The sequence below is a fragment of the Lepus europaeus genome, chromosome 3, assembly GCF_033115175.1.
Source record: "Lepus europaeus isolate LE1 chromosome 3, mLepTim1.pri, whole genome shotgun sequence".
NCBI classification, from domain to species: Eukaryota; Metazoa; Chordata; class Mammalia; order Lagomorpha; family Leporidae; genus Lepus; species Lepus europaeus.
In genome coordinates this window covers 52,563,805-52,583,144 of record NC_084829.1, presented here as the reverse complement: position 1 = coordinate 52,583,144, position 19,340 = coordinate 52,563,805, and the positions used below count along the sequence as shown (strand labels likewise).

Genomic DNA, 19,340 nt, shown 5'->3' with positions numbered 1-19,340 from the left:
AACTGGGGCAGAATCCGGTGCCCTGACCGGAACTAAAACCTGGTGTGCTGGCGCCGCAGGCAGAGGATTAGCCTATTGAGGCATGGCGCCGGCCCCGTGGGGTTTCAGAAGGTGGATCTGTCATCCTCTGGCACCTGGTTGGGGAAAGATGATGGGGCCATCACCTGAGGGTAGTTGTTTTGCCTGTGTGCACACGACCATGGGCTTCGTTCCTGTCCCAGGGTATGTGTGTGCAGTGTGGGGACTACACTGCATTGCATGGAAGAGCCACAGGAAGAGAACCACACTCCTTTTGGTTCCCTGCTGCCGCAAAGGCCTTGCCAGCCGGAGGTGTCTTCCGCCTTCCCACTCCCCCTCCTTGTGTGCGTCAGTCCTCCCCTCCTAAGACTCTGCAGAGAGATTATCAGTGCTTCTTGGCCAGAGTTTAAGGTCATTGGTGTCCCAGGCAGTTTCTGCCCCTTCTGTATTCCCCAGAAACAGAGCTGCCGAAGGGCCTGGGGTGCATTGCACCCCAGAGTGAACCTCACTCTGAGGCCTCGATTCACAGCAGAGGGGCTTTGCACTTTGAGCTCGGGGTCAGGGTTCCTGAAACCTGCTCTGAGCACCAGAGGTGAGTGAAGACTGGGATCTCCTCTCTCTCCCTGCTGTTTGGTTTTCTTCCTGAGCCGCCGTCTCTGGGTGTGAGGTCACAGTCAGACTCCTGGCATTCTGGGAGGCCGTGGTGGAAACTGGCCTAGCTGGGCTACTGAGTCTTTTAGATATGACTTAAAATATCACTTTTAAGTTTGTATAATAAGATTTCAAGGTAGGGACTATAACTCCTGTGTATCTGTGTGTGTCAGAGAAGGACGGAGGGAGGGAGAGAGAGAGAGAAAGAAAGGATTATGCACACAGCAGAACACCTGGAAAGAGAGAGAAAGAGGAGAGAGAGAGGGAGAGGGAGAGAGAGAGAGAGAGAGAGAGAGAGAGAGAAATGAGGATGATGCACACAGCAGAACACCCGGACTGTCCTAAGCGTCTTTAGAGCTGCTGGAATGGTAGCATTGCCCACTCCAGGGGCACATCAGTTAGTCTTTTCATTGACACTCCCTGATGGAGAAGGGTTGTGTGGAAACTGGGACAGCAGAGATCACACATTTTAAAAACTCATCCATTTGCCTTCCACCCCCAGTTCACTCATTTTAAACACGGGTGGAGGTGGCCACTCTGGGTGAGGGCCTCTCTTTATGTGCCCTGCACAGATACCTACAGGAATCCAAAACCATGGGGGAGAGTTGATGCTCAGCCCTGCTGATGGACCTGGTTTATGGCCCCAGGAGATGGCTTCACTTCGTTGCGTCCCTGTGAACTCAAGGTTCGTTTTCCTAGCAAGCTGCCATATGCCTGGTTCTTCATTCACAGTGCAGGGTTTGGCATGCTGATGTTTGAACAGGAAACTTTCTAGATGGTAGGCAACAGTTGAAAATGGTCAAAGTAGGAGCAGGTGTTTAGTAGCTCAGATGCCTATGTCTCAAGTCAGATTACCTGGGTTCAATTCCAGCTCTGGCTCCTGACTTGCTTCCCTCTAATTCAGAGCCTGAGAGGCAGCAGTGATAGCAGAAGTAATTGTGTTCCTGCCACTCACATGGGAGACCTTGGTTACATTCCTGAATCCTGGCCGTTGTGGGCATCTGGGAAGCAAACCCATAGATGGGGAGCATCTCTCTGTCATCTATTTCTCTGCCTCTCAAATAAAAAAAAAAAAAATGGCAAGCAGGGCATTGTAACACAGTGAGTTAAGCCACTACTGGAATAGTACCGTATTAGAGTGCTTCTTCAAGTCCTGGCCACTCTGCTTCTGATCTAGCTCCTTGCCAGTGTACCGAAGAGGCAGCTGATAATGGCCCATGTACTTGAGCTCCTACCACTTACGTGGGAGACCTGAATGGAGTTTGGGCCCATCACTGGCTGTTGCGGGCATTTGGGGGAATGAACCAGTAGACAGAAGATGCGTCTCACAACCCACCACCTTCCAATAGATAAATTTTAAGAATCTTTCTAAGAAAAGAAAAGCTCATGTCTTTAAAAAAGTAATTTTTGAGTTAGAAAAGGTGGTCACAATAGATCACTGTCTGCCAAGTGTTGGCTTCCTTATGTACAAGGAGGACAAATACATCTGGGCCCTGCCTGGTCCAGCTACCCTGGATCTGGGGGGCTCTGAGTAATCCTTTTTTTCCTTGAACTTAAGGAAATACCTGAAGTTCCTTGGGGATGATTGTCCCTGGCACCCAGTCTGACGGCCTGCAGACAGCGCCTGGCCTGGCCTGGCCGTTGAAGACACACCTGTCACCTCAGAATTACCCACTGTGTGCTGACTGCCCTATGCAACTAAAGCGTCTTGTAGAACATCAGACAAAATAACACTGACAGCTTGGAGACGTGGTTCCTTTTCCGCGCTCTAAGGTGTTACCTAATGTTGACCGGAAAGTCACTTGCAGCCTAAAGCTCTGTCCTCCAAACCCTTCCTTTTTTCTGGTTTGCCTTTCAGTTAATTTGAAACATATTCTATCTGATCAGGTGGCTTTGGGCCAGAAGTAAAATATGTGTGTGTTTTACTAATATCCACGTGCAACCAGTAATCTAAACTCTGTCATGTGCTGCAGGAGAAGTGTTTCAGGAACACCGATGTGCTTAGAATTACCCTGTGTGAGCATTTCTTTATCTTTAGTGTTCAGCGTCTATGAGAGATGGTTTGTGAGTGTGCTGTACTATCCAAATGAAGGGACAAGTCATTAGAGGGGAAGGGGCGAAGTGTGTAATCAAGTAATGAGTGTCAGAAATATCTAACCGGGACACCTTTAGGGGAAGGATCAAGACATGCAAATCAAGGCTTTCAGAGGAGGAATGTATTGAGTTCATGAAAAATGCAAACTTTTGAATGTAAGGCAATCCGTAGGGCACATAGTAGGTCTCAACTCTGTAACTGAGTTGCAGATATAAAGGAAGTGAGAAGGGCCATTCTGAGGCCATCTCTTTTTTGTTGGTGCTTAATTAACTTCCCAAACTGCCGGTGTCCAGTATGACAAGTTCAAGCTTCATATGCACTTGTTGTTGTTGTTGTTGTTGTTTTGACAGGCAGAGTGGACAGTGAAAGAGAGAGACAGAGAGAAAGGTCTTCCTTTGCCGTTGGTTCACCCCTCAGTGGCCGCTGCGGCCAGCGTGCTGCGACCAGCGCACCGTGCTGATCCAAAGCCAGGAGCCAGGTGCCTCTCCTGGTCTCATGCGGGTGCAGGGCCATCCTCCACTGCACTCCTGGGCCACAGCAGAGAGCTGGACTGGAAGGGGAGCAACTGGGACAGAATCTGGCACCCCGACCGGGACTAGAACCCTGGGGTGCTGGCACCGAAGGCGGATGATTAGCCTATTGAGCCGCGGCCGGCCTCATATACAGTTTTTAAATAAGATTTGCTTATTTAAAAAGCAGAGCAGTGGAGTGGGGGGGGGAGGGTGACGGGGGGAGAGAGAGAGAATCTTCTGTTCACTGATTTTTCCCAAATGGCTGCAACAGCCCAGTCTGGGTCAGGCCAAAGCCAGGTGCCAGAACTACTTGCTGGTCTCCCACATGGGTGGGAGGGGCCCAAGTACTTAGGACATCATCCACTGCTTTCCCAGGTGTATTAACAGGGAGCTGGTTCAGAAGCAGAGTAGCTGGGACTTGAACCAGTGTCATAAGTGGCAGCTTAACCCACTGTACTGTAATGATGGCCTCATTTGCACCTTTTTAAAAAGCCAGACTTGGGGGCCGGTGCCATGGCTCACTTGGTTAATCCTCTGCCTGTGGTGCTGGCATCCCATATGGGCGCCAGGTTCTAGTCCAGATTGCTCCTTTTCCAGTCCAGCTCTCTGCTGTGGCCCAGGAAGGCAGTAGAGGATGGCCCAAGTGCTTGGGCCCCTGCGCCCACATGGGAGACCAGGAAGAAGCACCTGGCTCCTGGCTTCGGATTGGCGTAGCTCCGGCCGTAGCGGCCATTTGGGGAGTGAACCAACGGAAGGAAGACCTTTCTCTTTGTCTCTCTCTCTCACTGTCTAACTCTATCTGTAAAAAAATAAATAAATAAATAAAAATAAAAAGCCAGACTTCTTGGGCTGGCGTAGCAGGTTAAGCCACCACTGGAAGTGCCAGTATCCCATATGTGCGCCAGTTTGTGTCCTGGCTGCTCCACTTCCGATTAGCTCCCTGCTAATGTGCTTGGGAAAGCATTGGAGGTCGACCCGAGTGCTTGGGTCCCTGCTCTCACATGGGAGACCAGGAAGAAACTCTTGGCTCCTGGCTTCAGCCTGGCCCAGCCCCAGCTGTTTCAGCCATTTGGGGAGTGAACCAGCAGATGAAAGACCCCTTCTCTCTCTAGCTCCCCGCCCCCCCGACCCCGTAACTCTGCCTTTCAAATAAATAAAATAAATTTTTTTAAAGGCTCGACTTCCAAGTTTTTAAAAACTCTTTATATGACCTCTTCTCAGTTCCTCTCTATTTCGATAAAAATGTCTGAATATAATAAAGCAAGTCATACTGTTTTGTCATGGGTATTCCGATTGCAAGTTTTTGTCTTGAACACGTATTGTATTTTTAACCTGATGTGAGGCTGCAGTCTTGACTGTGAACAGCGAGTCTGTTCTCTGCCTTGCTGTCACGGCTTTGCAGGAATCTGTGCATGTGTGTTCAGCGCTGCCTCGCGTCAAGGCAGTTTTTCAGGTGAGGCATAGCTAAAAGCCACACAGAAAGGTACTGTCACAGCTCTGCCCCCTGCGTTCCAGGCACTCAGCCCTCCCAGCAGCCTCTGGTCATCCAAAACGGAGATTTTCGGAAAGCCAGAGTGAAAAGCGTCTTTGTTTCAGCTCTGTCTGCTTTTTATTGTACGGCAAGGGAGCTGCAGACCCAAGTCCATCATGTCCCCGCCACGTACGTTGTCTTACCCGCAGGTAATCGGGGACTCTGCTGGCTGGAGGCAGAACCTCTGGATGCAAACATTCCAAGGGAAAAAAAAAGGCTAAAAGAGGCTTTTATTAAAAAAAAGAAAAAAGAAAAAAAAGGCTCTTCCCCACCGATTGGGTGTAACTTTCCAATGTTTTCCTGTCTGACGGAAATTTTCCTATCCACTGCCTCAGCAGAAAGATGCAAAATCCATTTGAGGCAAGCCTGTGTGCTGGAGCCGGTTGGGCTTCGCGAGAGCGGGCTGAGCTGGGGAAGAAGGTTTGAAGAGCTCCCAGCAAAGACGTTTCTTTCAAAGTTTTAGGCTCTCGATCTCTTTCTTGTCCTCGGTGGCTACTGTCCCCAAAGGGCCCCGTCCAAGTGCCATATATGGATGTATCAGCCAAGGAAAAAACAGAGTGAACCCAACCGAAGGATTTAGTATGCAAAGGGAAGCAATGAGAACGGTTTTGCCACCTTTCTTCTCTTTTATCTTGGACCTAGCCGTCAACTTGCAGTGAAATGGATTTGGGACGTTCGGAAGGCTTGGTGGTCCCAGTGCCTGTGGCTGGCGGGCCAGTGGGTTAACTTCCTTGCTCTGCCTCCTGTAAGATGATACCTGCACCTTGTCTTCCCAAATGGAGAAGCAACAGTATAGCTTAAATTTTTGGAAAGAGCTCTCAGCAAGTTGTCAGTGTGCGGCTGTCTCTTTGGCATTGAACATTACACGGATCCAGGAAGCTGGGCATAGGGAAGATGTCTAGGGATAGTCATTCTAAACCACCTCCTTCGGCCTTATCCTTCCTATGCCTGTCTGTGAAATGGTGGCATGATCAGTAGTGTCGTTTGAGAATTATATGTGATCATTTGTGGAAAGCCAATAGAACCATGCTAGACCCTGAGTAAGAACTTGATAGTCATTACTGTTACATTTGTTGTGGTTAAAGGATGTAGAAACTGGGGTCCAGAGCTCAAGCACCTTGCCTAGGGCCACCAGCTGGGCCACGTAGACCTGGGACTGGGATACACGTCCGATGCACAGAGCTGGAAGCAGTGGTTTCATCAGCATCAGTTTGGTTGCACCCAAGGGCTCAGGTTCATGTGCCCCTAACAGAACAGATGGCATGTGGAGCAGTTTGGGTTTTGTTATGGCTGTACAGGCATGCTCAACATCCTTGCCTTTGTGTTTGATGCTTTGTTTTAGTTAAAAATGTAATGACTTATTCCCGTTTCTCTCTGTCTCTGTCTCTCTGTCTCTCTGTCTCTCTCTCTCTCTCTCTGTGTATGTGTGTGTGTGTGTGTGTGTCTGTGTGGGGTGTATGTGAAAGAAGAAGATATGTGGTCTTTCCTACATGGTTTTATGTTCTCCCTTTGCATTAATGTGTTAGCACGTTGTCACTTTTAACCTTTCACCCGCTGAGGTTGGCATTTAAAATGCTATTAAGCTCAATAATGTTTCCTATAAACGGCCTTAGAAGGATGAGAAATAATTGGAGTGACATTTTTAAAATGCTCCTGTTTCGTGGCCCTCTGTGCTTCGTGAACTCGAACAGTAGTTGCAGAGAGAGGCTTCTTAGTTGTTTCATCCCTCATCTGAGGTTGGATGAGAGGGTTATGGGGTGTAGATTTGGGGTGCAAAAGGACACTTGAAGGTACAGAGGATGGCTTTTACTCTGGAGAATGAAGCTTGCTTTATTGCCTGGTGCATTTTGGTTCTGTCAGTTAGTGGATGTGGTACATCAGAGCAGATCACTCTCTCCTCCTTTCGATGACTGATCAGGTGTAGAGCCACATTTCTGGCCCCCGTGGCCAATGAGTAGGACTTCCTGGAATGAGCTTTTTTGGCTGTTTGTTTGTTTTGTTTTTGTTTTGTTTTTTTTTTTTTTTTTGACAGGCAGAGTGGACAGTGAGAGAGAGAGAGACAGAGAGAAAGGTCTTCCTTTTGCCGTTGGTTCACCCTCCAATGGCCGCCACGGCTGGCGCGCTGTGGCTGGTGCACTGTGCTGATCTGAAGGCAGGAGCCAGGTGCTTCTTCTGGTCTCCCATGTGAGTGCAGGGCCCAAGTACTTGGACCATCCTCCACTGCACTCCCAGGCCACAGCAGAGAGCTGGCCTGGAAGAGGGGCAACCGGGACAGAATCCGGCGCCCCAACCGGGACTAGAACCCGGTGTACCGGCGCTGCAAGGTGGAGGATTAGCCTATTGAGCTGCGGCGCCAGCCCTTGGAATGAGTTTTTGTGGATCAACCTCATTCTTTGCTCTTTCTTTTTGCTTTCTATATAGCTTGTTTTTGGTCCTCTCCTGCCTTCAGTATATGTCACTATTCTATTTATGTTATTTGCTGGTATATCCTGAATTTTGGAGGGAGCAAAAAATCAAGTTGGGGTGGGCATGTAGCCTAGTGGTTAAGGTATCAATTAAGATGCCTGCCTCCTGTGTCAGAGTGCCTGGGTCTGATACTCAGCTCCGGCTCCTGACTCCAGCTTCCTGCTAATGCAGACCCAAGTGGTTGGGTCCTTGCCAACCATATGGGACACCTGGATTGTTTTTTGGATCCTAGTTTTGGCCAGCCCAGCCCTGGAGTTGTCAGCATTTGGGGAATGAGCCAGCAAATGGAAGCACTTTTTGTCTATTGTCTCGCTCAAGTAAATAAATAAATAAATAACTTAAAAATAGAAAAATAAAAAGTCAAGTTGAATGTTGGCTTTTCCACTTGCGTAGAGGGTTGCGGAGGCCCCTTTAGTTCTCCATGCACCAAGTTTAGCTTTTCCGTCTGTAAGAAAGGGAAACTCACACCATTCTGCTGAGGTTAGGTAAAGTGAGAGCAAGCATGGCTGCCTTCAGAGAGAGAAAGGTGTATTTTCTTTTAAAGATTTTATTTTTTGGCTGGCGCCGTGGCTTAACAGGCTAATCCTCCACCTTGCGGCGCCGGCACACCGGATTCTGTCCTGGTTGCCCCTCTTCCAGGCCAGCTCTCTGCTATGGCCCAGGAAGGCAGTGGAGGATGGCCCAAGTCCTTGGGCCCTGCACCCGCACGGGAGACCAGGAGAAGCACCTGGCTCCTGGCTTTGGATCAGTGAGATGTGCCGGCTGTAGCGGCCATTGGAGGGTGAACCAATGGCAAAAAGAAGACCTTTCTCTCTGTCTCTCTCTCCCTCCACTCTGCCTGTCAAAAAAAAAAAAAAAAAAAAAAGATTTTTTATTTGAGAGGTAGAGTTACAGACAGAGAGGGAGAGAGAAAGGTCTTCCATCCACTATTTCACGCCCTAAATGGCTGCAGCAGCTGGAGCTGGGCCAATCCGAAGCCAGGATCCAGGAGCTTCTTCCAGGTCTACCATGTATATAAAGGGGCCCAAGGACTTGAGCCATCTTCTATTGCTTTCCCAGGCCATAGCAGAGAGCTGGATTGGAAGTGGAGCAGCCGGGACCTGAACCAGCACCCATATGGGATGCTGGCTCCACAGGCAGTGGCTTTACCCGCTATGCCACAGCACCAGCCCCAAATATGTATGTTTTAGAACTAACTACTGCTGCCACTACCAGGAGACAGGAATGGAAAAATACTGGAATCTAGTATTTTTGCCTTATTTCAAGATCCTGGGCCCTGTTCTCTTGGGATCATGTTCAGAAACATATGTTAAACATTCACTCATGGTTACTAAATATCACAGCTGCTTGGGGTATGAGTTCATCAAATAGGTGTTTATGGGCTACATACTGTGTGCCCAGCCCTGAGACTGTCCCATGGAGAGAGAGGACACACAGAGAAGTATAAATGTGGGCAGGTGACAGGTGTGGGGCTGATGGCACAGAACAACACTGGCTATTCTGCTTAACCCATATTTATGTTAACATTTTCTGAGTGCTGCTCTGTTCTCAGTTCTGTTAGAGGCTATGAATGGAAGAGAATCAAGGCAGGCAAAATCCCCACTTTCCAAGAACTTAATATTCCTACAAAGGAAGAAACGGAAAAATAAACCTCTTACAGCTGTACAATTAAGATGGGTGAATTTTAGGGTGTGTACATTATATCTTATGAAAGCTATTTAAAAGCACAACTTTTTATTTTTATTTATTTTTTTTACAGGCAGAGTGGACAGTGAGAGAGAGAGAGACAGAGAGAAAGGTCTTCCTTTTGCCGTTGGTTCTCCCTCCAATGGCCGCTGTGGCTGGCGCGCTGCGGCCAACGCACCATGCTGATCTGAAGCCAGGAGCCAGGTGCTTCTTCTGGTCTCCCATGCCAGTGCAGGGCCCAAGGACTTGGGCTATCCTCCACTGTACTCCCGGGCCAGAGCAGAGAGCTGGACTGGAAGAGGGGCAACCGGGACAGAATCCGGTGCCCCGACCGGGACTAGAACCTGGTGTGCCGGCGCCGCAGGCGGAGGATTAGCCTAGTGAGCAGTGGCGCCAGCCAAAGCACGACTTTTAAAATAAGATTTATTTATTTATTTGAAAGTCACAGTTACACAGAGAGGAAGAGACAGAGGAGAGAGATAGAGACAGAGAGAGAGAGAGAGAGGAGAGAGAGAAAGAGAGAGAGAGAGAGAATCCACTGATTCATGCCCCAAATGGCTACAATGGGTGGTGCTGGGCCAGGTCCAAGCCAGGAGTCAGGAGCTTCTTCTGGATCTCCCATGTGAGTGCAGGGGCCCAAAGCACTTGGGCCATCCTCTGCTGCTTTCCCAGGCACATTAGCAGGCAGCTAGATAGGAAGTGGAGCAGCTGGGACTCGAACAGGTGCCCATATGGAATGCTGGCGTCATGGACGGTGGTTTTATCTGCTACACCACAATAGCAGCCCCTAACACAGCAACTTGACCCTCCTAGAGCTGACACTTGGGTTTGCTCTAATACATTGTCTTAATATTTTTCCTAGATTTTGTTTTTGCAAATTCACTAACTTTCTAAAATGTAGCTGTAACCCCAGAATCAGTCCTTGGCTTCTGTGGTTTTTCACAGACATAGAGCAGCGGAAACGTTAAGTTGCCCCACACGCACGTTCTCAGTGATGGGAAGCCTTCTCCATCCTGTCCAGCTCTCATTACACTGTGAACAAGTGTCCTTTTTTGCCTGCATTTACTGCTCATGTTTTCTGCCTCTTTGTGGGTGATTTCACTGTTAAAATGACCCGTCTGGTAGGGTGGAAGTGCTGTCTCGCGCTCCTCAGCACAAGAAGGCTGTGATGTACCTCATGGAGAAAGCAGGTGTTTTAGCCTTGTTCCGTTGAGTTAGATATAGTGTGGTTGGCCTTGAGTTTAGTGTCAGTGAGTCCATGGCATAGAGTATTATGCAAGATGTCTTTAAACAGAAAAAGCAAGGTCATATATTGATCTGTTGCAAATGTGACCAGAGCCTGATAGGCACCTGACCCTGTGTTTCTCCTAGAAGCAGTGTTTCCAAATTGGCTAATTTGGTATTCTCGGTGACTTCATGGACTGTAACCACTGTGAATTCCGAGAACTGACTGTGTATATAAGCTTAGGCTAAGAATATATGTAGAGCCCACATAACCTCATGCCAAATGTCAATCTTCTGCTTCTTCTTCTTCTTTTTTTTTTTTTTTTAAGAAGTGTAGAGAGTCTCAGTCTTAACTGTACATTGGAATGGTCTAGGGAAGTTGCTGAAATGTCAGTGCTCTGGGGGCCTGGTTTAATCAATTTGGGTGTGGCCCCTGGCATAGAGATTTTCAAAGCTCTTCCAGGAGTCTGTCGTGCAGCTAGAGATGAACACAGTATTCTACACGGCGAACAATGACGTAGCTTGGAGATGGACCCTGGCTCTTTGGAGCCTCATTACACACTGGGTAATGCGAGTACTCCAGGGCCAGGGCTGGAGGGACCACAGCAGAAGGCTGTGGGTGGACACATGGCACTGACCAGCACCTCCTCCACTCCCACTCAGACCCAGAGCCCAGCTGGCCGGGCTGCTGTCCTGGGGAGAGAGGCTGTCCCCTCCCTGTGGCCATGTGCGCAGGAGGGAAGCACTTCCCTCAGGAGCTCTGATGCTCTTGGAAGGGGAGAGTGGATTTCTGACGGCCAAACCCCACGGAGGTGCACTCCACCCCATGGTCTTAGGAGACCAGTGCCTTTCCTGAGTGAAACCGAGTATGAGATGTGTGTCGAAGCCTGCGGAGGGTTGGGTACATTTTTCCTCCCTGCCTGCCTTCCCCCTCTGATGTTCCTTCTCCAGGATTTCTCTCTGAGAAGGCAGAGTTTGCCCTTGATGGTGTCATGGCAGATCCTATTGTAGAGGGTCAGGTGGTTGGGGCATTGTGAAGGGGGTTCAGCAGGAGAGCCCCTGTGGCTGGGGTGTCCATGGGGCTTAAGCAGAGCTGGGTTCTGGGTTAGCAGACAGTCAGGTCTAAAGGAAAAGACTGTGATAGAGGACAGTGCCAGTGATGGCCCCAGAAGTAGCTCCCGATACAGAGAGGGAACCAAAACGGCTGAGTGAAGCAGATCGGCTTTTTGTTCTTCATCTTGTTCAGTGAACAGTTACGGAGCACCCACTGTATACATGTGGGTTACTTGAGCGGTCACAGAGGGGTTTGTGAGGTGGTCACTGCCTAATGGGAACTGGAAGAGGTGTGTAGAGGTGGTAATACAGCAGGTGCAGCATGCAGGGCTCTCTGAGGACAAGAGAGCAGGGCCTGGGGCAGTTAGGGAAGGTTTGTACGGGGTTACAGTGGAGCTGAGTGGTGGAGGATGGCTGAGAGTCTCATCAGGAGAAGTTGTGTGTGTGTGTGTGTGTGTATGCAGTTGTGTAGGAAGATATAAAATGAGACTAAGGAGATAGCAAGTATAACATCTCGGCTAAAATCAGACACATGTATTCTAAAGGGAATACAGGTAATTGAATCACCAAGTGGGTGGGGAGTATAGAAAAAGGTCTTTTTATTTGAGCAGCAGTCAGACTTGCAGAGAGCTCTCGTCCACTGACTCACTCCCAAGAACCAGGAACTCAGTTTAGGTTTCTCCTGGGGGTGGCAGGGACCAAGTAAGTACTTGAGCCATCATCTAAGGCATGTCAGAGTGTGCACAGCAGGAAGTTAGCGTTAGGAGCAGAGTTGGGACTTGAACGCAGGTGCTCTAATATGCACTGGAGGTGTCCTGCTCTACTTTTGATCCTTGCTAATGCACTTGGGAAAGCAGAGGAAGATAGCCCCAAGTGCTTGGGCCCCTGCCACCCACGTGGGACATCCAGATGCAGCTCGAGACTCCTGGCTTCAACCTGGCCCAGCCCCAGCCAATGTGGCCATTTGGTCAGTGAACCAGCTGATGGAAACAGTTGCTTTCTGTAGCTCGCTCACTCTCTCTGCCTCTGCCTCTCCCTCTCTCTATGTCACTCTGCCTTTCAAATAATAATTAAGTAAATCTAAAACAAAGCAAAGAATCTGAGTGACATGGGGAGTCTGCAATGTCATTCACTGGTTTCCACACTACCTTTGGTCATGGCCAAGTGCATTTGCTGCCCCCCCCTCAGTGTTCATCCTTCAGACCTCCTCTGTGTCTGGAGAAGAACCATTAACCTTAATTGATGAGTCTGCGAGGCTTCCTGGGAAAGGCCTGGTTTGGGCTTGCTCCTCCCTTGGCCTCATGCATGGTTCAGGACAGTGTGGATGGTGGTTCTCAGTCCCAGCTGCACAGCTTCCAGCAGCATTCACAGCAATGCCAGCACCAGCCCAGAGCTGAGGTTCGGCAAGTACTCCTGACTTTATGGACAAAGAAACTGAGGCTCAGGGTGTAAGGTTACTTGCTTGGGATTACATGGCGTGCAAACAGCAGAGCTAGCATTTGAACTCAAGCATTTGATCCTTGAGTCCAGGCATCAAATCTCCACATTTTGTAATCTCTACCCTGCTGGCTAAGCTGTCACAGTACTGACCTGGCCATTAATAGCCAGTGACAACCGCAGTTTTTCTTTTACGCCACAACTGAGATCTTAAAGGCAGCTTTTGAAATGAGTAAATTGGCAATGTGGGTGTGATATCCTGTCCCATGCACCATGGTAGGGGGGATGTGAAATAAGCAGCTGAAATTCTCTGTTTCTGAAGCTCAGGGTTAGATTTTCAGGGCTGCTGTCCAACGTGCAGGCAGCCGAGTGCTAGGGAGACCTCAGCTAGGGCCCGAGTTTCGCTAAGGCTGTGACCTTTCCTTCTGTTAGCTTCCATCTTCCACGAAGCTGGGTGCACAGAATGAACTTTACAGATACTTGAGTGAATGAATGAATGAATGGCAGACAGATTTGTGCCCTTCGCTTGTGAGCTCCCCGCTTGCCAAGCACAGCTTGTTTCATTCCTTCTACACTGAGTCCAAGTCTCTGTACCATCTGGTGCCCAGGGGTGTTTTGATTTTAGTGCAGGTATTGGAAGGGATGTCATTAAAGAAAAATGGAACAAAAGCCAGAGCTAACTATGCACGAAGGAAAACCATTCATCCGAGGGTCTGTGGGTCTGAGATAGAAAAAAAAAAAAAAAAAGCTCTGGGAGCTGGTTACAGGCTCCATGTCTCCCTTTTGATGTGGCAAAAAAGTTAAACTGGAACTTTCCCCTTTGTTTTACAGGTCACAGCCAAGACTGCCTTCCTTTTTATTTTACCTCAGTACAATGTTAGTGTGCCTACGGCAGGTAAGGAATGCCCTGGTCTCCAGCTGCCCCTGGCCCTGGTAACCCTTGGGGACTTGGGAAACTTCCTTTGCCTCTGTGCATGTCTGACCTGTCTAGATTGTTAACTGCAGCAGCCAGCATCCTCTCACCACTGAGATGACTGTGATGCAGGCTCAACAGCTGGGAGCTTCCCTCTTGCAGCTGCAGCCATCAAAAGAAAGCTGCTTCACCCTGGGGTGCCTGTGGGGCTCTGACTCCTTTCTCTAAAGCATCCGATGTTGGCTTCTGCTGGACACAGAGCATGAGGCAGTGGCCACTGGTCCATTCTGAAGAATGCAGCCTCCTTTTAAAACTTTTCAGTGTGGAGAGTCTATGTAGGATTTGCACTTTTGTGCTGTATGGAAATATGGCTGGGAGACAGAGTGCTGCATTCTGACTGGGTTGGGGTCAAGAGTACATGCCAGGCCCACAGGTGTCTTGATGTAGGACCATCATAAGGCAGCTGACCAGAGCCGCTGCATCATAAGCCGGCCTGCAGACCCTGAGTGTTTGCCAGCGTTTACAGGAAATCTAGCTCACATCACGCCGGGTATTGCTCTGTCTTCACAAGCACTTCTCAGTCTAGGTGGGCAGGAGCAGCAGGGCTGGGCAGGTGACAAGTGGGCTAGAATGGGGACAGGGTCCATCTGAGTGGCTGCTGCTCTGTAGGCCCTCTGTGGCTAAGACCTTCCATTTCCTGCCTCCCTCCACAAGAGAATCAGAAGAAATCTCTTTTTAGGTAGAAATATCTTGATTTTTTTATGTAATGAAAAACAACTTGGAAATTTCATAGACATGGCGTAGGCCAGCTCTGTGTGGGTCAAACCAGCATATCTGAAGGCCAAGCCCAGCCTTGAGGGCCGGGGGTCTGCAGCCTTGAGCTCTCAGACCTCACCACCAGAACCAGGAATCACTCCTTTCTCAGTTGCAGAGCACTGGGTACCTTCTTGATGAACAAATGACGGATTTTTGTTTGCTGAATCTAGTCCTGTCTTCATTTTGTTGTAGAGTAGTGAAGTGTTTTGACTTAAAAGGTGAGATTTCTTTCTATCTGACTTCACCTATTACTTATTGAAGGACTTTCGGGACAGATTTTTGAACCTGTGTCCCATGGAGGTAGAAGCCACCTATCTCTTCTGGGTCCATCTTTTACCGTGAATCATATCATGTATTCATTTGTTTAATCCGTCCAGGCAAATACAAGGAGACTTCAAAAAGTTTGTGCAAAATGGAATTAGAAACCACGTTTCTTTCAGTATAAATCATTTTTGAAATCCATGCATACAAAGAATATTAAAAAATTCATGAAGAATGCATATTATGAAAACAGTATGTATGGATTTCAAAAATTACTTCGCATCAAAATAAACATCTCTTGATTCCATTTCCTTGAACTTTTTGAAGTATCTTTGTATGTGTGTGCCTGTGGTGGGCCAGGCACTGGTTACAAAGTAATGTAAAAAACTCATCAGGTCTCTGGCTTCAAAAATCTTGCTGTGGATTAAGCATGTATAATAAATAAGCCATCAGTAATAGCTGTGGTAGGGCAGTGAAGGAAATCTACAAGGTTGTATGAGAAGGAGGAGTAAGAGGGTGATTGACGGAAGTTGTTTTTGAGATATTTAACTTTGTTGGGGGGTCAGGGAGGGGTCTAGGCAGGAGAAGAACACTCCAGACGTGCAGATCAGCACGTGCAAAGGCCCTAAGGTAAAAAACAAAAACACCTGAATGCAGGGTCATGGGATGGAACCTGCCAGGTGTGGAATTTTTCCAAGGTGGCACTACTCAGTTCTGTTTCCAGAGTCCAGCTCCAGGCCTCAGGAAAGCCTGGGTCAAGGTGAGTTAAAAAAAAAAAAATCCATGTTAAACTGATGCAGTTTCAGTTTCTTGAGAAAGAAAGGTAAAATAATAAGTAGCCTATCTTTTGTTTAAATCTTGCCATTTGGAGGCCACTGGAAATGTGACAAGCAAATAAATAATTTAAAGAGCAGTGAAATCAGGATAGCCTGCTTCATTTTGGTCTGAGCTCCCTAATCACCACCAACCCAATATGGTAATGTTTGGTCTGTAGGAACTGGAGGAAAGCAAAGTTCTCATGGAGGGGGAAAAAAAAACAACCGTTTACAGTAACAGGTCTGTCAAGGGTATGATTTGTAAAACCCTTCCCCAGAATCGTTTTAGTCCTGGATTTTTTTGTATCACCAGGGTCAACTCTGACTTCTAAGCTTTCTTCTTTAAGTGGTGTGTGGCTTGCTCAAGTCAGTGTTTCAAATTGCATTTTAGAGCAGTAGCTGTTTTCCTCCAGAAGGGTTGGTACTTCTAAATCGGTGTGTCTTCCTCAGCTGAGCTTTGCAAGTTCTGAGGGAAGCAGCCGGTAGGGAATGTTGCTGAGGCCCTCTCCCGACTGCTTTGCTTTGCTGTAACTCCCTCTTCCCTGCTCTGTTCCTCCCAACTTCCAGTATGAGGTTCCTGGGGCTGTTGTAACAAAAGGACCACAAACAGAGTGGCTTAAACAGCCACGGTCGGGAGGCGTCATCTCATGGTCGGGAGGTGTCAAACAGGCCGTGCTCTCTCTGTTCCAAGGGGCAGCACACCACTATGGCTTTCTCTTTGTGTGCGTTGTCAGTCTCTGTGTCTCCATTTCCCTCTCTTATAAGGGCACAGTCATTGGATTAGGGACCTCATCTTCAATGATTATATCAACAAAGGCCCTCTTTCCAAATAAGGTCACACTCCCAGGTGCTGGGGGTTGAGACTTCAACCTATGAATTTGGAGGGGAGGAGAAAGGAGCAGGTACAACTCAACCTGTAACACCAGCTATAAATTTATGATTTTGTTGCATTCTAAACAGCTTCTTAAGAAAATTCAGCTCCATTCAGAGGGGTGGACACAGTAGTTGGCAGTGATAAGTACATGCATCTAGGGAGCACCTGCCATGCTGGTGTCCTCGTGCTTTTCTTTAAGGTCAGCAGTGACGAAGCAGGAAATATTCCTTTTTACCAAGTCCCTGCTCTCATTTCTACATGCCACCCTCTTAGAGTTGACAGGTGTAGCAAATAAAAATCCAGGACTGATCATTAACATTTGAATTTCAAATAGTGTGTATATATTTTTAAGTGTAAGTATATCTCAGACTGTGCATGGGACATATTTATACTAAAAACTTATTCACTGTTATCTGAAATATAAAATTTAACTAGCCATCCTGTACACATTTTGTCTAGCAACCATATATTCTATCCACCTGTGGCAAAGAATAAAATGTCAGGTTTCTGTCTTGACTTTAGACTCTGTGAGTCTTCTCTCTGATTAAAATACCACAAAGCAGCTGGTATTCTGGTCAGAGCTGTACAGGCTGTAAAAGGTCAGAAAGTAAGCAGTTTAATTCATCCCACAGGCAGACTCAAGGCCTGCTGGCTTCCCTTCTGGCTTAGAGCAAGAGGACCCACAGGACGGAGCATTTATTTATCTGCAGGGTTATTCTGGGTGGTGCCGCTGCTTTGCTGGATTACTTTCCATCTCCCATCTGCAAAATGGAGAGTGATGGTTCCTGTCTCATCCCAGTGGTTCCTGAAGACAGAAAGCCTGGGGAGTCTTTTCCAGTGCTTGCTCCTCAGATTTTTCATGGACCAGCACCACCGGCCTGACCTGGGAGCTTGTTGGGAATGTAGACTCCCAGTCCATACTGCAAACCTTCTGTATGAAAACCTCCTTTTTAAAAAAGATTTATTTATTTATTTGAAAGGTGTAGTTTTAGAGAAAGAGGGAGAGATAGAGAAAGAGATCTTTCATCCACTGGCTCCCCAAATGACTGCAATTTCTGGGGAGCCAGGAGCCTGGAACTCCATGCTGGTCTTTCACAGGAGTGACAGGCCCAAGTACCATCTTCTGCTGCTCTCCCAGGTGCATTAGCAAGGAGCTGCACTGGAAGTTGAGCACCTGGCACTCGTTCTGGCGCTCTGATGTGAGATGCCAGCACCCACTGTACCACAGCATTGGCCCCCAGAAACTATATTTTAAACAAGATCCACAGGTGATTCCTGAACTCATTGAAGTTTGAGAGGCAAGGCTCTAAGCTATGTGGGTGAAAAGCTCCAGTTAGCTTTTTGAATAATCCTGTGCTTCTAACCTCAAAATAAGGTAGGGAAACCTACTCATTTGCATATTTCTATCTTTCTTTTTTTTTAGGTTTATTTATTTATTTGAAAGTCTGAGTTACAGAGAGAGTAGGAGAGGCAGAGAAAGATAGATCTTCCATCTGCTGGTTCACTCCCCAAATGGCCACAACAGCTGGGCCTGGGCCAGGCTGAAGCCAGGAACCTGGAATTCCATCCAGGTCTCACACATGGGTGGTAGATGCCAAGTACATAGGTCATCATTTGTTGCTTTCACAGGCACACGAACAGGGAGCTGGATCAGAAATGGAGCAGCTGGGACTTGAATTGACACTCATATGGGATGCCGGCATTGTAGGCAGCAGCGTAACCTGCTGTGCCACAATGCTGGCCCCTGTATTCTCTTTCAATGTTGTTTTCCCTATAAGTATTTGGTCTATTTTGTTCTATAAATATGTGCAGTGGGGAGCAGCGGAGGGTAGTGTGGGTGATAATTTGGTAGATTTTGCTATCAGCAGGACCTGTGGCTCCCTAAGAGGTCACAGACATGTTTGTAAGATGACATGGATGGGACCCGTGGAAGCTTTCACATTCCCGATCCAACCTGTTTCTGTACACCTAGAACAAAAAGGCTGAGTTTAGGGACCTCGTTAAGAGAAGGGTTGGTTTTGTGGTGGTCAAAGGTGACAAGGATCCATCCCCTGGCTCAGTCACCCTTGGCTGGTTTCATCACTGCCATCTTCTGTGCTGCACTTCACAGCTGTGAATGAAAAGCCCGGGAAGTCCCTACCACATGGCTGTTCTCCCATTCCCTTCTAGGGACACACTGCCTGTAAAAGCCACCTCACACTGGTGGGTTTAAAGCCTCATACATCCAAAGACCTTTGTCCAAGGCTCCGAGTGGCTCTTGTTTCCTTTGTCCGCCAGCAGGAATGAGAATTGTCTCCTGTTTGTATCATATCCTCGTACCTGAAAGATGAGTGTCATGTATCAACCTGAGCCCCTCTTTGTAAGATGAGCTCATGGAGGACAGGAGAGGGAAGAGACAGGTGGGCAACGGTGGTTCTGAAGATGGAAGGCCCTGCTTGATTACAGGTGCCCAACCTAGACCTGTGGCTGTAGGAAACTTGAGACTCATCAAGCCTGGCCGGATGCTTTTACAACCAAGAGAACCGAGGCACGGAAAGTTGATTCCCAAGGATGCACCAGTGAGGGCAGAGGAGGAACTGGGTTGCTCACACTCTGTGCAGGGCCCAGGAAAGCTTTGGAAAGTCTGGGTTTGCCACGTGGAGTAATGGGCATCGAAGGAACCCAACCTGGGGGGCAGGGACCTGGCTCTGACCTGGCCATACAGCTGCCAGGATCCCCTTCGGCCATAAGGTCCCATTGTAGAAATAAGAGAAAAATAAACAGAGCCCCTATGTCCCCGGCCTTATCTAGCATACATCTGGATGAAAATGGGAGCCTCTGATTGAGGACTTCCAGCCTAGGCTTGATATCTGTTTGAATGGCTACAGCTTATGAAACATAGCAAGTACAACAGTTGTGCGGCGAGGTGGACAAATGCTGTGTGCCTCTCACGGGGTTTCACAGCTTTGTGGGTTGCATCCACACAGCATGGAAGTGTCCTCTTCCAAC

At 48.2% G+C, this 19,340-nt stretch overlaps 1 protein-coding gene across 1 annotated transcript in view; it reads left to right on the top strand.

The window, feature by feature from the left end:
* Positions 1–19,340, top strand: part of TRAM2 (translocation associated membrane protein 2) — a 91,989-nt gene that overhangs the window by 34,670 nt on the left and 37,979 nt on the right. The window contains exon 2 of the mRNA XM_062186261.1: positions 13,505–13,568. Coding sequence (XP_062042245.1) covers positions 13,505–13,568 — 64 coding nt within the window. The remainder of the gene's footprint in view (positions 1–13,504; positions 13,569–19,340) is intronic.